This window comes from Strix aluco, chromosome 5 (assembly GCF_031877795.1).
Source record: "Strix aluco isolate bStrAlu1 chromosome 5, bStrAlu1.hap1, whole genome shotgun sequence".
Lineage (NCBI taxonomy): Eukaryota > Metazoa > Chordata > Aves > Strigiformes > Strigidae > Strix > Strix aluco.
The window spans coordinates 87,117,126-87,135,780 of NC_133935.1; the positions used below are offsets into that span (position 1 = coordinate 87,117,126).

Below are 18,655 nucleotides of genomic sequence, written 5' to 3' on the forward strand. Positions count from 1 at the left end.
TAGATCTTGCTTTCTTTACAGTGTGAATGAATAACCAGTGAAAGCTGTAATCTGTCAGCAGCTTGTTTTCAAGATGCTGGTGTTTTATTGTCCATGAACAATGTACAAGCCTGTACCCTGCAGGACTGACTAGTGCTCTCTGCAAATTTTGTGCTCCCATTGGACTCATTATCACTGATGATTTAGGGAGAAACTTTGTAGGGAGAGAAAACAACAAAGTCCAGAGTGATTATGCTTCTTTAAGGAAGTTGTTTCCCTTAAAATATTTCCTTTGTCATTATACTTGCTGTTTTGAATTTCAGGGGAAGTTCATAGCAACTTATAAATACAGTGGCTATTACTATGGACTTGGAAGAAACACTGTAGAATCAATTGCCAGAGAGGGTCTTGCAACCTGTGTTCACTTTGAAATAGAGGTAAGGATTACTTATTGCCTAACCATTTTTGAATGAATCATTCTGTGAGAACTGTCCTGGGGACGAATTCCTGCAGTTTGGCTAAGGTTTGTTTCAGCTGCCTAGACACAGCCGCTTAGTGACACAAGAGACATCCTACAACCTTCTGCCCGACCTACAGCTGCTGCTGGTCCATTTGAACCAGTTGTGTGGGCTGCATTACAGTCACTGGAGACACAGTTTGGTCAGATGAACTGCATTTTTAACTCCACTGCTTGTATCAAGTAGCTCTCCACTGTCCATATGTAAACCACGCCACTCCCTTTATAGGCAACCAAATTTAGTCAGATGAATCCTTCTCCTGGCTTCTTAACATTTCCAGGCCTATTTTCAGTCTTCAGCAGGCTCATCTCCCCACCACATCACCAGTACTTTCCATTATAGTACCCTCAGCTTTTCAACCATGTGCTTTCCACCCATCTACAGCTTATAGTGGGACTGGTCTAGAGCTGCACATCTACCGATCACCCCTAAAATCATGCCATGTTTCTCCTCTGCTGATGAAGCAATGGACAATGCATGCAGGCCTGAGGCAATATTTTGGGCAGAACTATTAAAAGATGCAATCTCTTTGAGGAATTACTTTACCCTCTCTGAGATTTGTCAGGTGCACAAGCACAGATGGCAGAATCTCAGAAGTCATGCTGCGTTAGGAAAGTAGGTCACAAACAAAGAGTCAAAACCTATCTATTGGAATCCCAAAAGAGTAACTTTTAAGATAATTTTCTAATTATGTACTCCTCATTATCTTAGATCAAGATTTACTAGCTAGGGGTTGAGGTGACAAAAAGAAAAGGCGTGCTACATCTCCTCCCAAATTCTTTCTACAAAATAAGCTCCATCTATATGAGCTTCCAAAATGAGAGACTCTACAGAGTGCCTGGAATGTGATACTGAGTGTTGCTGGGTTTCACTGTGTTTGTAGGGCTCAGCTCTACCTCTGGGGGATTACTACAAGTTAACAGAAACTACTACATTCCATGATAGATGGGGAAAAAAAATAAAGATAAAAAAGAAATGTAGGAGACTGCGGTGCTAATGTAGGATCCTAAGTTGTAGATCCAGAGTTAGGGGAATGACTAGGGAGACTGGAGCAAAAATTGATACTAAATTTAATTAATTTTAGAATTATTATTTTGTTTGTGAGGCTGATGATTGAAAAACTAGTTTTCCGTTAAGAACCTTAGTGTTCATAAGAAGTTTTAGTCCTCTTTGGCCCAAATAAATCTGTACGCATTTACTGGCTTGCATATAAATGTACAAATAACAGAGTAACAGCATGTCGGTGCTAAAAAATAAGTAGCTCCTTGCTCAAATGGTCAACAATTTAATGCTGCAATCCTGCTCTTAAGTGCTTGTTACTTGGCTGATATTAAACAGCAAATTAATAACTTAATCTCTGCGTAGTTCCGTTTCCTCTTTTTCCTCAGTCTTGTAAGAACTGTGAATCACCCTCAGTCTCCCCTGATTGCAATAGGCATTCAGTGTGTTTGTTGTCTTGCCAGACAGACCCTAAATTTACAAGGGAAAAAAATAGGATAAGATTAAATATAATGGAAAGGGGTACCTTTTAAAGCTGTCAATTCTTCAAAAAAGTAGATGTGTTATCAAATAATTTAGGAGAAATAATGTCATGTTTATTCATAAGGAGGTTAACCCAGCAACGTAGGCAGTGACCATAACTTTTAGTGGGTATTACCGAAGCTACTGTCATGGACAGACAGCGAAGAAACTCCTTTGTCACTGAAGTTGCAAGATCACATAGTAATTATGCATGGTCTTGTATCACTATAGGCTCTGCAAGCAGATGAGAAACAATAACGGTGAGTTATGTATCTGAATAGAAGTTATCGAAGTCCATTATCTTCTGCGAGGCTCATAACAAAAGTGATTTAGCACTATTAAAAGAAATTTTAATTATGGTCTGTGGGCTGAGACTAAAAATTTAGAGCTGTTCATTCCCTTTAATCGAGAGTATATCTTTCACTGATAAAGGAGACTGACACAAATTTTAAAAGTTAAATCTTGCCGAGTCTGCACTTCCAGTTAGTGAAGTCGCTGCGATTCTGACACACGGTTATGTGTTGGAGTAAGCACTTCTGCAGTGCTTTCCCCTTGGTAGTGTAGCCACCAACACCTGCAGAGCAACTGAAGGAGCTGCACATTCCATCCGAGAGTGGAGTGCCGGAGTGGCTAATGTGTGTCATTATGCTTCCAGAAATATAATACACCTTGTCTCCTGCCAAAGACCACTCCCTATTGCGCTTGTTGCTGGTTATCCAGTTGTTCAGGCTGGGGAGTCAAAGGGAGTGGGATATAATATTAGTCACATCTTTTCTGTAACCCCATGCTATTAACTGAAAAAATTGAGGTGGTTTAGTCATGTTAAATAAATGGATGTCTTAAACTCGGGTAGTCCTTTGATCTTTCTTGACCTCATATGCAAATTCAGGAAACTCAAATTTTACTCCTTTTTTTATTTTCCAAATATCTCTTTGGTTTCAAGCTGTCAACTCCTGTATTCTCCCATTCTTTATTTTAAGGTCACTTTCCTTATATGCAAAGACACTCATCATAGTGAGCGTCATATTTGAGATCCACTCAACCATGTTGTCTCTGTGCAACAGATTTATTGGGCATACCAGAAGCCTTCTGTATTCCTTTTTTCATCCTCCCTGCTCATCCCAGACTATTGATGGGCTGCCTTCCTATTCCTACGTAGTTCTGGAACAAACGAATCCCTAGTTATGTCATTTCTTGATCAGAGACCTATTCACGGTGCAACTTCAGATGAGGAAGGTCTTACTAGTCTGGAATGTGGGTCTGCTTTCTGCTGGTTTTCCAATCTCTGAATAATTAGCTAGTTATAATTTACTATAATTAGCTAGAATAATTTACTAGCTGAAAGTAGGTGGCCAAATAGCCAGATGCAAAGATTTCTGTGCCCCAAATTCTTCCCTTTAGTTTTCACCAAAATGAAAAAGATTTTCCCCAGAATCACTCCCTGAAATTTTTAGAATGGGTCAAAGTACTGTTCCATACTTAGAATGCTGCAACCAAGAAAAAAAAAAATCTAATGAGCCTTCAGCCTACTATTGGTTTTTGCATGATTTTTCTTGTGTTTTAGATGCTTGTGTATATATATATATATATAGGATTATATATAACAGTAAAGCCAAGAATTTATTGTTAGTGTGATGGAATTTTTAACTGTCTAATTTAAGAATCATCATCAGCCTACATCTAATTATTGCAGAAAAAGAATAATAATGCATTTAGAGTACTTATCTACTGAAAAAGTCCCAATAACAACAATAATAATAGTAATAATACTACAACAATTAAAATTGTAATACATGTTTCTTGGTTTCTATCTGTTTTGCTGGTGTTATGCTCACCCTTTCACTGCTCCTTTCAGGTCTAAGGTCAGTGGTTTCCCTCTGGTGTTGTCATTGGAAGGGCAGGATGTTACAGCAAGTTATCAACATCTGAGCCCTTTGCTGGGAGGATATTCATGTTGATAGTTTCTTCTTTCTCCTTCCAGGATACTCTTGGGGTCATTTGTATATGTTTACTAACACATGTTTACACCTTTCTCTTTCTTTGTTGGTCTGCAGCTCCAGGTTACATATGAATTCATAGAATCATAGAATAATTTAGGTTGGAAAAGACCTTTAAGATCATCAAGTCCAATCATAAACCTCACACTGCCAAGTCCACCACTAACCCATGTCCTGAGGTGCCACATCTACCCGTCTTTTAAATACCTCCAGGGATGGTGACTCCACCACTTCCCTGGGCAGCTTGTTCCAATGTTTGACAACCCTTTTGGAGAAGAAATTGCTCCTAATATCCTATCTAAACCTCCCCTGGTGCAACTTTTACTCTTGTGCTATTGCTTGTTAATTGGGAGAAGAGCCTGACCCCCACCTGGCTACAACCTCCTTTCAGGTACTTGTAGAGGGCGATGAGGTGTCCCCCGAGCCTCCTTTTCTCCAGGCTAAACCACCCCAGTTCCCTCAACCTCACTTCATAAGACTTGTGCTCTCGACCTTTCATTGCTCTTTTCTGGACATGCTCCAGCACCTCAATGTCTTTCTTGTAGTGAGGAGCCCAAAACTTAACCTGGTATTTGAGGTGTGGCCTCACCAGTGCCAAGTACAGGGGGATGATCACTGCCCTAGTCCTGCTGGCCACGCTATTTCTGATACAAGAATTCATTATATATGGCGCCCTTTAGGTGTGTTACACACTATTTCTTCTTGTTGCCTCTAAAACCAGTTTGTCCAGCTCCAGGCCTTCATTTTTTAACTGACCATTATTGAGATGTTTATAGTTGTGAGGTGTCCAATGTCAAGACTGTGACCCATCTCTTACCATCCCATGCCTGCAGTCCTCTACATTGTGTCCTGTGTTTCCACTTCCTGAGGTCTTTGCTATCATGCCAGGCCTGTATTTATCTACACTGTGTTATTCTGTTGAGTCATAAACATCATAAACATCTCATTCTACCTGGAACAACCGCTTGCTACTGCTATCCCTATAAAACTGGTTGTACCACACAAAGATAAGCAAAAATAAAACAATTAGATGTAGACACCTGGTCAACAAGAGAAATTGCTGTCACAGCTGAACCAAGTAAAACAAAGTTGCAGCTAAGTCAAGAAAAGTTCAGAGCAAGCAGGACAAGCCTCAGTCCTCAGGTCTGGAAAACTCAGTACAAACCTTATGGCAATGGCAGTACCATATTGCAGGACTACGTGGTTGCAATATTCTGGTTTATATGTAGACAGAGTGGGAGGGAGAGAGAAAAGGTTCTTCAAAGTATGGGTTGGTGCAAAGGAGAGCTATCAGAAATTCAGGATTGGTACCATTACCTGCATCATTTAATAGGACTTTGTCTTTAAGTCTTTGCATGCAGATGGGTCTCCTTTTTCAGATCTAGCCAAAATGATTATGTGTTTGCAGCCCTCAGCTGTCAACAAGTGCCAGCTGGAGCCATTGTTCTTACAGCAGAGTTGATGCAAGGCACGTGGAAAGATTTCCTAGTCTGCTGTACTATTCAAGATAGTTTATTGCTGATAAAAATGGTTCAAGTTAAGATGTCTGACTACAGTGTAACAGGTGGACAATATGCACATTGCATCTCTGCTGTGGAGCTGTGGTTATACCCAGTTTTGGGAGGGGGTAACATTGCAAGCTGCTCCAGCAAAATAAATATGCTTGTATCTTGATGAAGGTGCACACTTTCACTTAAAAAAATATACCAGCTGAGGAGAAAATTCTCAGTTTGTTCATAGTGGAAAGCTAAGGGCCAAGGTGGTGATGCAGGTGAGTTCTGTGTGTCAGTACAATAGTGTGAGTCAGTGATACACACATTGAGAATAACTAGGTCCTGATGGAATAGAAAGGATGGGAAAGAAGGAAAAGCCATTAGCTGGTGGGTATGAGAAGTATGATGCTTTAAATCACTGTGGAATTTGACTAAAAGGATTCTTTCAAAAGTGTGTTTAGAATAAAGCTATACTGTTCTTGTAACGCTTTTCACATGTTGCTTTAGGGCACTTCACCTTGAACTTGCCTGTTATGTAAAGTCGGATGCTAGATCTTGAGACCTGTAGATTGGACACGTTTCCAGTATCGCTTTCACAGTAATTTGTGATAAATACAGAGTTGTCCTAAACTCAGCTACAAGTTCAATAGGCACTCAGTTTCAGGAACAAAACATTGTGTTTCTCTGCTTCATTTTAAAGGGTATGCATAGCTTGAAAAATACCTACTTTAAACCCAGATATATCCTGTTAGTACCAACGAACAAAGAAAAATACGAGGGCCATCTAAGGAGGAAAGGATTATTCAGCAGGCCAGAGATTGAAGAGGCAGTCTCCAGAGTGGACATGTACATCAAAATAAATCAGGATATTCCAGGATACTTTGATGCAGTAGTCAACACAGGTAAGTTAATCTCTTTCATACTATAAATCTGACTTCTAATGTCACACCAATAGATGGACTGAAACTGCCATGCAAACAAAGCCATGTTATTAAACTAAGGATGACAAATGGTTTAATGTTCAGCCTAACAGTTTAAACTATCCTTTAATTGATTTTCCTAGTTAATTCTTGTCCCAGGAATCCAAAAGCTCTGGAGATCTGTCAGGGCTGAATGATACTGCTATGTCTAAGTTGTGCTTTAAGCCCATCTAGAAAGCAAACCAACTATTGAACTCAGCAGCACACTTGTGAAGTGTTGTCTCCTGTGAGAGTATTAAACTGATCTGTGCTAATTGTCTGTTGGTTTCTGGGCAGAGTTCAGAGGTGCTTTTGATCTAACAGACCTAATTATCTCTGGGCAGGATAGGCTTTTTTCAAGTGTTGAAATGACAGCTGATGTGCAGTCTGGCAACATCTCCCTGTAAAGAAGAGGCTGCTGCAAAGCTTTTCCTTGTAGGACTCTTCTGCTTAGTAACTTGCTCAAGACCCCCAGCCTGAAACAAGGAATGTGAGGGTGGTAGCAATTTCATTAAAACAAGTGTTTGCTTCTTGATATTTAGGAATTGAGGAGGTGGTAGAGAAGAATCCTTTTCTAGTTTGTTCTGTGCCTGCCCTTTTTTGGAGGTGATTTTTGTGGTTCACCACAGTGATGGTTGAATATATCGTGGTGGTATGAAATACTGTATTTGTAGTTATTGTCAAGGGCATACGAAGCTTGAAATTTAAATATAGCATTAAAGAAATAAAACACACTAAACCAAATTGCAGAAGGAGAATATTTAGGTGAGTACAGAAACTGAGATGAATTCCAGATTACTTTCTCGAATGTGTTATTTACAAAGATGAAGATTTTTCTCCCAAAGAGATGAGCTGGATGAGTTAAGAATGCATTTCTGTGTCAAACTTCTGTGATTTGTAACTTCATACTGATGAAAGCTTCATTTTTTCATTATGTATCCTTCCCCCCCCCATGAAATGCATATCCATCCCTTTCTGCAGATGACTCGGATGAGGCATTCACAGAGCTGAGTTCCCTCGTAAAGGCATACCTGGGTTTGGAGCCACCTGCAGTTTTTGATAGCATTCAGGACTTGAGGAGCAGAGCAGGAGCAGGTACTGTGTCTGGGCACATGCTACTACTGGTTTTATCAGTAGAGTATTTCTACTTATTTGTTAGAATAATTGAAATCTGTAAATGATGCAACCTGTGAGACTCCTTGTCTCTGAAAACTCTGCGTGCTTCTTTAATGGGTCTCCTGGGCTGGTTCTTTCCTGGGATTGGAATTTTTAATGGAGATCTTTCCAGGTACTTTACATCACTGTGTGCCCTGAGGCAATAATATGCAGAAAGTGAATTGCCTGACTGTTCTGAGGATGCTTTTGGGCTGAGGATCTCCCATTCATCCCAGAGGAATCACAAGCAAGATACGCATCCGTGGCCGAGAGCTTTGTGCCTATCAAACTGTTGAGCAACAAGAAAATGGCATGGCACTGAGCCCTTACTTCACCCTCTTCCCCAGGATAGCCAGCAGCATGAAGAGGTATATGAAAACCAGAATAGTAAGAGGAGGGAAGGCAACTTATAAATTCACTCCAAGTGCTTTTGGGGCTACCCACTGCAGGGTAAACCCAACTTATTGGTAGTGTGTTTAAGAGAAGCCTTTTAGCACCTGAATGACTGAGGCTGGACCCTCATGATCACTTCCAGCTAATCCAAGTGCGTGCTGCTGCAAAAAGTGGTCATGCCCAATTTATCTCTCCTGCCTATGCATTTCTACTTTCCCCCTTATTCTCATTTCTCTGTGCAGTCATGTGTAATCTGGATCAGGGAATGGTTCCATCCAAAAACTAACCTAGAAAAAAAAAAAAACAAACAGCTTTCAGACAGATTGATTCCTTGATCAAACTAATCATGCAGCTATAGAATTGGCTCAAGGAGGGAAGGGTGCGGGAGAAGAGCTTCATGGCTGCCCATGGAGGAAGAAGGGAGGTCTACTCTTGACAGAGGCAGTATAACTAAGATTAGCTTAACATATTGGAGAACCTGTAACCCTTGAATTTATTCTAGACAGAGCAGGTTACCAGCTGGGATGAAAGCAGAATATGATCTCAAAAATACTGGAGAAAAAGAAATAAGAAACAGACATTATGGTAGTTATATGTTGCACAGCACAGACTAACAAAAAACTCATTTATGTGAACTCTTCCTTCTAACTCCAAGAGCCTCCGTGGTTTATGGCTGTCTTGGTTAGATGCATTACAACAGGAGGGTTAATGAGTTTCCTAAGTAACACAGAGCCAATATTCATGACCTTGTGTGTGGCTCAGAAGGCTGCAAATAAAAGTCGCTGAAGGGAGAGCAAAAATATCTGAAAATGTTAATGAAGAATAGTGTAAAATTCATCAGTTCATCATTTCAAGTAATTTTGTATCCTGAAAGGATTAATAAATACTGATTTCCCAGTGGACAAGAAAAAAGCTTCTACATGCATTGTGGCATCTCAGTGCTACAGCAGTGAAGACCTTTCTGAAGAATCTTGTTTAATCTTAAACTATGTAGATTTTATTTTCATTTGCAGAGCTTCCATGTTTGTTTGAAGCGAGAAAGATTTCCTTGCCTTTTTTACTATTATATTGTTGCTTATTTGTCTTAAAACCACTGAAGACATTTTGACCTGAGAGGCAACAAAATCCATCAAACCCTAACTAGATTATCAGGAAAGAAGAAAAGGGGAGAGGATTAAAGATAAAAGATTTTTATATAATCATGGTATTTGTGAAGATATATACATATGTATCTGAAGTTCCTTTAAAGGACTTTGTTTGTATTCCTCAGCAGTTCTGAGTTCTTTCAGTGAGTGGCTTGTCACTAGTTACAGAAAACTTCATTAATAGTACTAGATTTTGGTAATTCTGCTGTCCATAAAGTAACTTTTAAATTTACTGTGCACCATTAAATTCATTTAGAGCTTCATTTATAGGTGTTTAAATAAATTTAACTATCCTATTTCTAGAGATCATCTCTTCTTATGGACTGTGTGAAATAATTTATTTTAAAAAACTTGCCCCAAGGTTGTCTTTAATATGGACATTTTTAGTAAGATAGTAGCAGGGGGAAGATTGGTTGTGTGAGATTATGATAGGTTGTTAATTCTTTTTTTAATGAACTGCTGTGCAAGATCTTTTGCTCATATATAGAGTAAAAATACTCGGAGAAAATAGATAAGTTCTTCTTTTAAAAAACTTTTTATAGCAGAAGTACAATACATTTCAGAGCTGATAACGCTTTGTACTTGCATTAGCAGCTTTCATCCACAGAACTCAGTATTTTACAGCTATTAATTATATCTCACAGCAGTCCTGTGGAGTATGTGTTAGTATTTGTATTTTACAAATGAGGAAAGGGACATTTATGTCAAAGACTTATAATTTGTGATGGTGGGCACCAGAAATCCCACTGAAGTTTTGGCAGTGTGAAGCTCTGCACCTCTGAAGGTTAGGCTCTACTACTTACTCAGTGTTGAAGTGAGTAGTTTACTGTGCCAGAAACAGAACCCACCAATCTCAAGTCTCATCTCCTCTGTTCTTAACATCAGATCCTCTGGCAGCTACAAACCAGCACTATATAAAGGCTGTGCTGAAAGTCATCTGATGACTGTTGAAACTTTTTTATAAAGGCATATACTAATGCCTTTATAACATGTATATCCATATTTAGTATATGAATATGCATATGGATGAGATGTCTCTGCCTTTCATCCACCTCCTTTGTATGTGACTTCTTAGGCTGTGAGCTCTCGTGCTTTGATATAGCACACAATGCAATTAAACCTTTCTTATGATGGGATTTCTGCAGACTCATGTACCAATTTTTATAAGAATTTTTCTGTGCCTTAATTTAGTATTTAGTTACCATTTTATAGACAGGATAAATCCCAGCTTACAGATTTTTTTCAAATTTGATTTTTAGGGTTTTTTAAAAAGTGAGTTAGTTGTGTCTTCAGTTTTCTGACTCATGTCCATGTGTGATTCCTTGCAATACAGCAGTGGTGCAAGTCTTCGGATTTCTGTTCACAGAAATTCAGATAAATAACAGAAGGAAAGGTGCCCCATCACATTCTAAGAGCTCTGAGAAGGTTAAAGCTTCTAAGTAGGTAGACTGTAATTAGTTTAGCAGTCATAACAGTGGTGCAATATCAGAACATCCATAACAAAATGAGCTCATTTACACAGAGTTAAGCACCTCTTCCTAGTCCATTAATGTAGGGGTGGGTTTTTTTTTTTTATTTTTCATAACTTTCATTTGCCTAACTATTCAGGGGGGATAAATTTGTTATATCTGTGAAGTACTTGGAAGGTTTACAAGCTTTTGGGGAACTGCGTAGCTTATGTCCTTTACAACTCCCGCAGTTATCTTTTGTGAATCCAGAATTGTGCCAAAAGCCAAAAGATGGTTGTTGCAAATGACTAGTTTCTTTCTGCTTGCTGTAAGCACAGTGGTGTTCAGAGTATTTTTATTGAGAAGTGTCTTTTCTGTACTAGGTTCCAGAACACAGCTCTTACAAGAGCAAAGATTGTCACCTGGTGGAGTAATTACTGGAACTACTCGGTCTTCATCTGTCAATGAGTTCTGGGACTCTTCTGCTAAAAACTATCCAGGAAGCTTCTCGGACAAAGTTGCTGCACAACTGGGCTCTGTGGTAAGCAGCATCTACTCTAACCTTAGACAGAAATGAGAAGTTGTATGCCAAAAATACATGTTAGTCAGACCTTTCTTCCTCCAAAGAAAATTAACACCTGTTCTCTGGCCATCTTTCAAGAATATTTACTAGTTCTCCAGAGTTAAAAGCAGATTGATGAGAATGAGACAAGTAAACTCAGATGAGAGGACAAGCTGTCATTTCTGCTCAATTTTACACCAGAATAAATCTGTTGATCCTAATTGATTTCATCCATTTGTGTAATGGTGTAAGGAAGCTGAATCTCATCTCTCAGTTCTACAACAAGATATGAAACTAGCCTATTCAGTGGAAATAGATAGCTGCAATTAATAGGACAATGAAGATTACTTATGAACGCCATCCTGTGGCGGTAGAAAAAGCTCATTCAGCCGAGCCTTTCAGAGTGTATGCTAGTGATAACTGCCAGAGATCAAATTTAAGCACATTTTTCACCTGCTTTTACTTTTTCAATCAACAGATTCAACAATGTGCTTGGATTTCAAATAACCTCTTGCAACTTCAGCTTCATCTCTCTTTCTTTTTTTACTTCTCCTTAATAGTCCTTACCCTAAAGGCATTCATTCTCCTTGCAGGCAGTGGGGGAGTTGGGGCTATGAAGCAGATGTGTCTAATTCTCTTTTTATACGACAATGACAGGAGAAAGAGAAAAAGAAAAATGAAAGCTTTAAACTTTGTTCCATTCCAGGGTTATGATGTCATTATGATGAATGATGGCTTGGCAGGCATGACTTGCTGTACAATTTTGCCACTATCGCTGTATTTATAACTACCTCTGATGTTTAGAATTACTGCTGCAGATGGAGAAAAGTAACAGACCCCCCTGCCCCCGTTTCCCAGGCTTTAAAAAATGCTCTCTTAGGTGTGGAAAAAGGTAGGTTTGTAAAATGGCTGGCATAAATAGGGAACCTCCCATCTTTCAGTTTTCTGAAATGAATTACCTTTTTACAAGCCATGCAGAATACAAAAAGTCACAAGTGTTGTTCGATTACATGTTTCTTTCATCCAAAGGTTTGTTAGTCTAATGTGAGAGAGAAGCCAGAATATTTCTTACCTTGGTGGCACTCTGTCATCGCTCCTACCCCAGTAATTTATTTTTCTCTTTTTTTATTTCATCCTTTTTATTTTTACTTTGAAAGTTTACATTTTGTCAAGTCAGGGAGAAGTGGTTTCTGATGAAGGAGACTATAATTTACCTTGAGTTTAACTAACTTAGTGGCCACAAGGCTCTCTTTCTTAATAGTCTCCTTGTTCAGTGCTGGTAATACCTTTTCGTTATTTACTGCACTAAGTTTCCAATATATTTTTTACATTCAGCAGAAGCTTTACAGCATCAGCTGAAGTGTCAACATTGTAAAACGTTCAAGGTGAAACACAGGTGCCTCTTAGACCATATTTAATGAGAAGAATATAAATATGTCCGTGGCCTTAAAGTAAAATTTTGTCTAAACTGTTACATTTGGGACTGCAAATGGTTTTTGTGCTTTTGGCATCCAAATAATGGGTTGTCACTGCAGTAACCACATTCCACTCCCATCATGTAGAACTGGAAAATATGGAAAATAAAAAACATGAAGAAATTGATGTGAATTATCCACAAGCAAAATAAGAAGCGGGGTCTGCTGCTCAGGGGAAGACAGTAGATCTGATTCCTTGCAGCCTTATCCCTTGTGAGCATGCCAACCCTGCACTAATTTTGTATGGCTGTAATTAACTGTGCAAGGTATGAACAGAAAGGTATCTATACCAGTAATCCACACAGAAAAAAAGGCCATGATTATATCTTTACCAAAAGACAGTAAAACAAAACACAAGCTCAGCCAGCTTCTAAGAGGAGCCTTACTTAGCATAAATAGTCAATGAATTCACAATAATCATAATGCCAGCATTCAGCAGATTTAACTATATTCTCTTTCATCGCTCATACCATGTCAAAACACCTCTGTTACAGACATGTGATTTAGCTATTAAATTGATAACTATCAATGGCTAACAGTTGATAACAAAGCAGGATTTAGTAACTTTGTGATTTACTTTTTTTTTTTTTTAAGCACACTGTAGTGCTGCGTTTGTCTGACCTGAGAAATTACATTGTCCTACAGCACATGTTAATTAACACGCCCTTAAAACTCAGGACCACATTTTCCAGTCCACTGAGATCATAATGTGTTCATTCTACAAAGTCATTTTAACTAACTGAAATTTGCAAAAGGTAATTCTTTCTTTAAGAGGGGAATATTAGTTGATATAGAGTTGGTAAGGCAGGTTTTCTGCATTGCTGGAGCAAGGAGACAGTGGATTTAAGATGTAGCAGAGGCAAATTCTCTATATTCAGCCCCTTGCTGGTGAAAAGAAACTTAAGACAACAGCACAGCTAGAATTATCCCTGCTCTAACATATTTGGGAGGTCGGGATCCATCAAAAGTGGTTCCTTGCAGATATTCCTTCCTGCTACATCCTGGCATATTTGACTACTATGAAGAAATGGAGCTTCACTGGAGATGAAGGTCTTCATTTTTCAAAGCCAGTAAGATTTCAGACTAAAATTTGGTTTGTGCAGATCGGTGAATCAAATTTAGCACCTTGTTATAAGTTATCATACAGCTCTGCTATTTTCCCAGAATACAGAAATGCATACCCTCTAGAGGTTTAGCAAAAGAGAGGAATATCACAGCCAATTAAGTTACCATATATACTTTTAAGTTGCTGCATAAAGTTGGTCATATTTCTTTATCAGGAAGAAGCTTCTCTCCAAAGGCGTCGTTCTGCAGTGCGCCAGGCTCTGTCGGGGAAGGCACCTAGTGCATATGTCCAGCTTTTTCAAAGGTAATACAGAGTGGTTTCAGCCAAGTCCTTTGCAATAAAGTGAAAAATGCCTGTTTAACATTTCTTCTCCAGTGCCTTTAAGATGAATGATTAGAAACTGTCAGTGATTGCAAATCTCATAGACAACTCTCCTTTCTGTTACTTTTAAATCTAGCCCTACAAATATATCACACACTGCCTGTCTTTTGACTTGGGAGTGCAGCAGTCCTGAAATGTATACCGAAAATGTATGAGGCAGAGCCATCCACAAGTAACTTGTCTAAAACTATGAAATTATTATATGTGTCTTCTCTGAGAGAGCAGAAAAGGATCATTTTTCTGGCAGCTCACAGTCTCTGACGTGTTTTTAACTAGTAATTAATGTTGGAAAGTCACAGCCGTGCTCAGTGCAAGGTTGTTTGCTGCAGTACCTCTTCTGTGGTATCTCTGTTTAAAGTAGAATTTCTGAAAGCTGATTCAACTTCCTAATTTTATTTTTTAAATTATTTTTTTAGAAAATGGATCCTATCTCGTCTGACTCTCTCCCTTCTTCCTCATGGTCACAGCCCTGCAAAAATGGTGTTAAAAGTCTATGAATCTCAATGTACCTTCTTTGATTGATCTTTTGTGGCACTCCTGCCTTCCCCTGGTATAAGTATTCCTAATCTGAATTCTTCTTTTCTTGCTTTTCCTACCTGCCATGAAAAGGCTCACAGTGTTGACAAAGGATCACACAGGCCTCTAAATCAGCAATCATCAGAAGGAATAGAAAAGTTCACACCTTTCAGCTCATCTCAGGCCTGTACAAATGCAGTCACCAATTGTACATACCAGATGTGTTGATGAAAATCATTCCAATGACAAGATCTGGAGATTGACTGCTTAAGAAAAAAAAAAAACAACAACCCTAGTGCATTAAACTGTCTCTAGAAACCAATGGCAGAAGCTTACTGGCAGAGATGCATAATTATGATGCATCTTCCAAATCTTTACTTAGAAAAAAAGGGGTTTTTTTTAAGTAGCTGATAGATTCATTTTAAATCATGCTGAAATGAGAAGAAAAATGGAAATCAGTGTTTTCTTTTGCTAAATGTTTTGGGTTTGATTTAGTCTTGCAGTGTAAACTGTTCATCTGAGCCTGCCATAGTTTGTTGCTCTTGCTCCCTTTATTCCACGATACTCCTTTGCTGGAAGCTGATTTTAGAGTTAAGTACCAGACTGCTTTGGCAGAGCTGTCAGCCACGTGAGAGAAAATCCTGTCACCCCCAGTCAGCATTTGCAGTTACCAGGCTTCAAGGGATAGAACGTGCTCAGCAGAGTTGGAGACAAGAGTAGACAACACTCCATTCCACTCAAGAGGTTAAGTCAAGAGGTGCCATAAATATGAATGCTATAAAATGGGTGAAATTCTGAGAGAGAATCTGAATCCTGGAATGTAGCAATTAGATAGCAGAGAACCCGGTAGGTCATGTAGTCCAGTCCAGCAGCAAATTTATGGTGGTTCTGTTGAGCATCTTTGTTTACACAGAATTGAATCAAGTCTTAAATACCCATAAGAGAGGGGCTTTCACCTTGGAAAAGCACACCTAGGGTTTGATGGATCTTTCTTTCAGTATATAAACATGGACCTGGGTCATGAGGAGCTTAAAAGGTTATTGCATGTCATCTCAGCTGTGGTGACCATCTTTGTGCACGCTCCTAGCCCATAGGAAATGTAAGGTGATGTGGATCTTCGTAGCTTTTATCAAGAGCCAAGCAAGGAATTTGTACACAGATTGTGCGGCTCAGCTGACACATGGTAATTCATTATTTCATTATTCGTAGCAATATTAGCAGCAGCGTCCAAATAATTTTGAGGTAGTTAGACTATTATCTTGTTTTATGCCTTTCCATGGTTCTTATTTACATTTTGTAATGTCTTTTCATCTTTCTCTGTAAGTCTGTGCTTAGTAAATTCAGTAGATCTTTATTAAATTATTTAGTAAATTACAGTAAATTACTATTTAGTAAAATAATTTAGTAAATTACTATAAATTCTAATTTGTAACTCTCAAAATTGACCAATCCAGAGTATTTCAGGTGTCCCTACAACAAGTGCTGACAAAGAAGACACTATCGCCTGCATCTGAGGCACAATACTCATTGTCTCCACATAAGTTGCTCAAAAATTGCACTAATCTTGTCATGCAGCCATCTTGCATTAGAAATCCAGGTTAGACATCTCATCTCGTTGTTATGACTAGATCCAGCTCAGCTTTAGTGCTTCCCAGATTTCTCTCTCCTATGGAATACCCATGTTTTATTTTCTTTCATGCTGTATTTCATTTGGAGGGGTTTAATTCTCTTTTTACATGGCTACATAAATAGGATAGGTCATGCCTGTTTAGAATCTGTTTTTAAAAAAAAACTCTTGCTGCCTATTATTTAATCTTATCAGCTTTGTTCTGATGAATTTTTATTTAGAACACGATACGCCTTTTCTTTATTTTCATTGTCAGCAGCAGTGCGTAAATGTACTTTGTCCACTTAGTCTGCTGTTTATGAAAAAATTTTATTTTTTTTCACTGGTAACACATCAGGCCTTATACAGGGTTTCAGCTGATGAATCTTGATGTAGTAAGCTTGCTGCTATAGCACTCCTCGCTGAGGAATACTGCTCCTCTAGAGGAGCAAAGAGAAAAGAATATGTGCCCTTGCTACAGTTACTCCAGTGTAAAACCTCATTTTTACCCTGAACATCCACTGGAGTTAGAATTGACTGAACAAGGTACGGACTTGTGACTGGGAGAAGCAAGCATGCATTTTGTTGTGCCCCTGGGGAGATGACATCGTGGAGCAAAGTGGGGCAGATAGAGGGAAGGAAGTTCATTAAAGCAGATTAATTTCAAATTGTATTGGGATATTCAAGAGGAAAGTCCATGCTTGCCATGCTCGATGGAGTTGTTATAGAATGAAATTTTGTTCTGAGGGCATTGCAGGTAACCTGAAGCAAAATAAGACAAGTACTTTAAAAAGCAGGTGATTATAATTTAAAAAGAACAAATTTGTGAAGTATGCAGGTAACTGATTATGTATATTTTTAGCACATAGAAATACCAATATGATTAGCTAGAAGTTTCTACAATGTCTGGCTTGAATTGAAGATATTTTTTTTTTAGCTGTCAGACTAGATTTTAATGGTATAAACTATATGAGTAGCTCCATTAAAGCAGTGTTTTATTTGAGGATTTATATCCTGATTTCTGGGGTTGAAAAGGGGCATCAATGCAAAGTAGACTTTTTTGCGTCGAGCCATTTTTTGTCACGCAACAAGGAAGAATTCAGTAACTTTAGTGTTTCTTTAGTGGCAGTGCTGGCTCATACACACCCACCCCTTCCTTTTCTTCCACTGCCCACTCTGTGCTGCCACTGGCTCCAATGTCATACAGCTTAGTGATGAGTTGGATAAAGGTACAGATCAGGTTTTGCCAAACAAAAAGATTGGTTTTTTCAGCCACATAAATTTCCCCCACTCTCTGAAGAACCACTTGAGCTGGCATCATGCTGAGAGAGGACTGAGAGTGTAAATAGGTGGCTGTAGACCAGAAATGGCAGAGGGCAGAGGCAGCTCAGCTTGCTTTTGAGCAGCACAGCTGCAGAGAACCCTACTTCAGGTCAGAGTGGATCTAAATTCTATCAAATATATGAAACTGATGCCAAAAATGCAAAGAAGTTCCTAAGGTACTACTAGCTGTTTTGAATTTCTTGTGTATCTGTAAATATTAAAAGATTCTTTAATGCTTAATCTCATCATTACACACTTTAATCCAAACTGAAATCTATTGCTCAATTTTCCCGAGTATGCGTTCGAAAATTTTAAAAGTGGTGTCACACAAGAATCTAACCTATTTTATTTATTGCAGCCCCGCAGGGTTATCTACATAAATTTAGATTCTTAAATCCAAATTACTGAAAACCTGGCCTCTTTATTTTTTGCCTATGGCTGTGTGCAGGTATAATTAAAGTTATTTTGATGTCTCATTGCCTAATATAATGTACAAGCAACGTTTGGTGGTTTGCTCTGCATAATTTCACTAGTTGTCTGTGTGTTTGAGGGTAATAAATAAGGGGTTGGGTTGAAGTCTCATACAATCAGGCCTTTAGCTGATGATTAACTTCTTGGTTTCGTCTAAATGTTGCTGAAAGAACTGGAGTAAGCAAGAGCAGGCATCACTGAGAGGAGAATTTATAACACGCAGTTTTGCTTTTCTGAGTTGAAAGAAATTCGTACACTTTAGAGTTTCACTGGAGCTCCTTGCCAGAACTGGGAAGAGAGAAGGTCCGTGGTCTCCCTCTGGTTGAGACACTCTCTTCAGGTTGGATTTGCTTGCTGTGAGCATAGGATTTGCATGCATGTGGTTGCCTTCATGTCTTGCAGACCCTCTTGTCTAGTCAACCTCTGACTTCAATGTAATTTTGCTTTTCAGTTTTAATTCTGTGCCCCTCTCAATGACAAAACTAGGACATTGTTCTGAACTACATGGATATGCCTTTTCACAGGGTGCTATTTAACTTCTTCAGCCTGTTTTGCTTCTCTTTGATTTTGAGCTGAGGCATCCTGGTGCAATTTGAATTACACTCCGAGCCTAAACACCTATAATGACAGTACAAAAACAAAACTTG

The 18,655-nt window shown here is 38.8% G+C and overlaps 1 protein-coding gene across 1 annotated transcript in view; it reads left to right on the forward strand.

The window, feature by feature from the left end:
- Positions 1–18,655, forward strand: part of LRGUK (leucine rich repeats and guanylate kinase domain containing) — a 53,075-nt gene that overhangs the window by 25,882 nt on the left and 8,538 nt on the right. Inside the window, exons 13-17 of the mRNA XM_074825506.1 lie at positions 303–416; positions 6,209–6,410; positions 7,449–7,562; positions 10,992–11,149; positions 13,926–14,014. Coding sequence (XP_074681607.1) covers positions 303–416; positions 6,209–6,410; positions 7,449–7,562; positions 10,992–11,149; positions 13,926–14,014 — 677 coding nt within the window. The remainder of the gene's footprint in view (positions 1–302; positions 417–6,208; positions 6,411–7,448; positions 7,563–10,991; positions 11,150–13,925; positions 14,015–18,655) is intronic.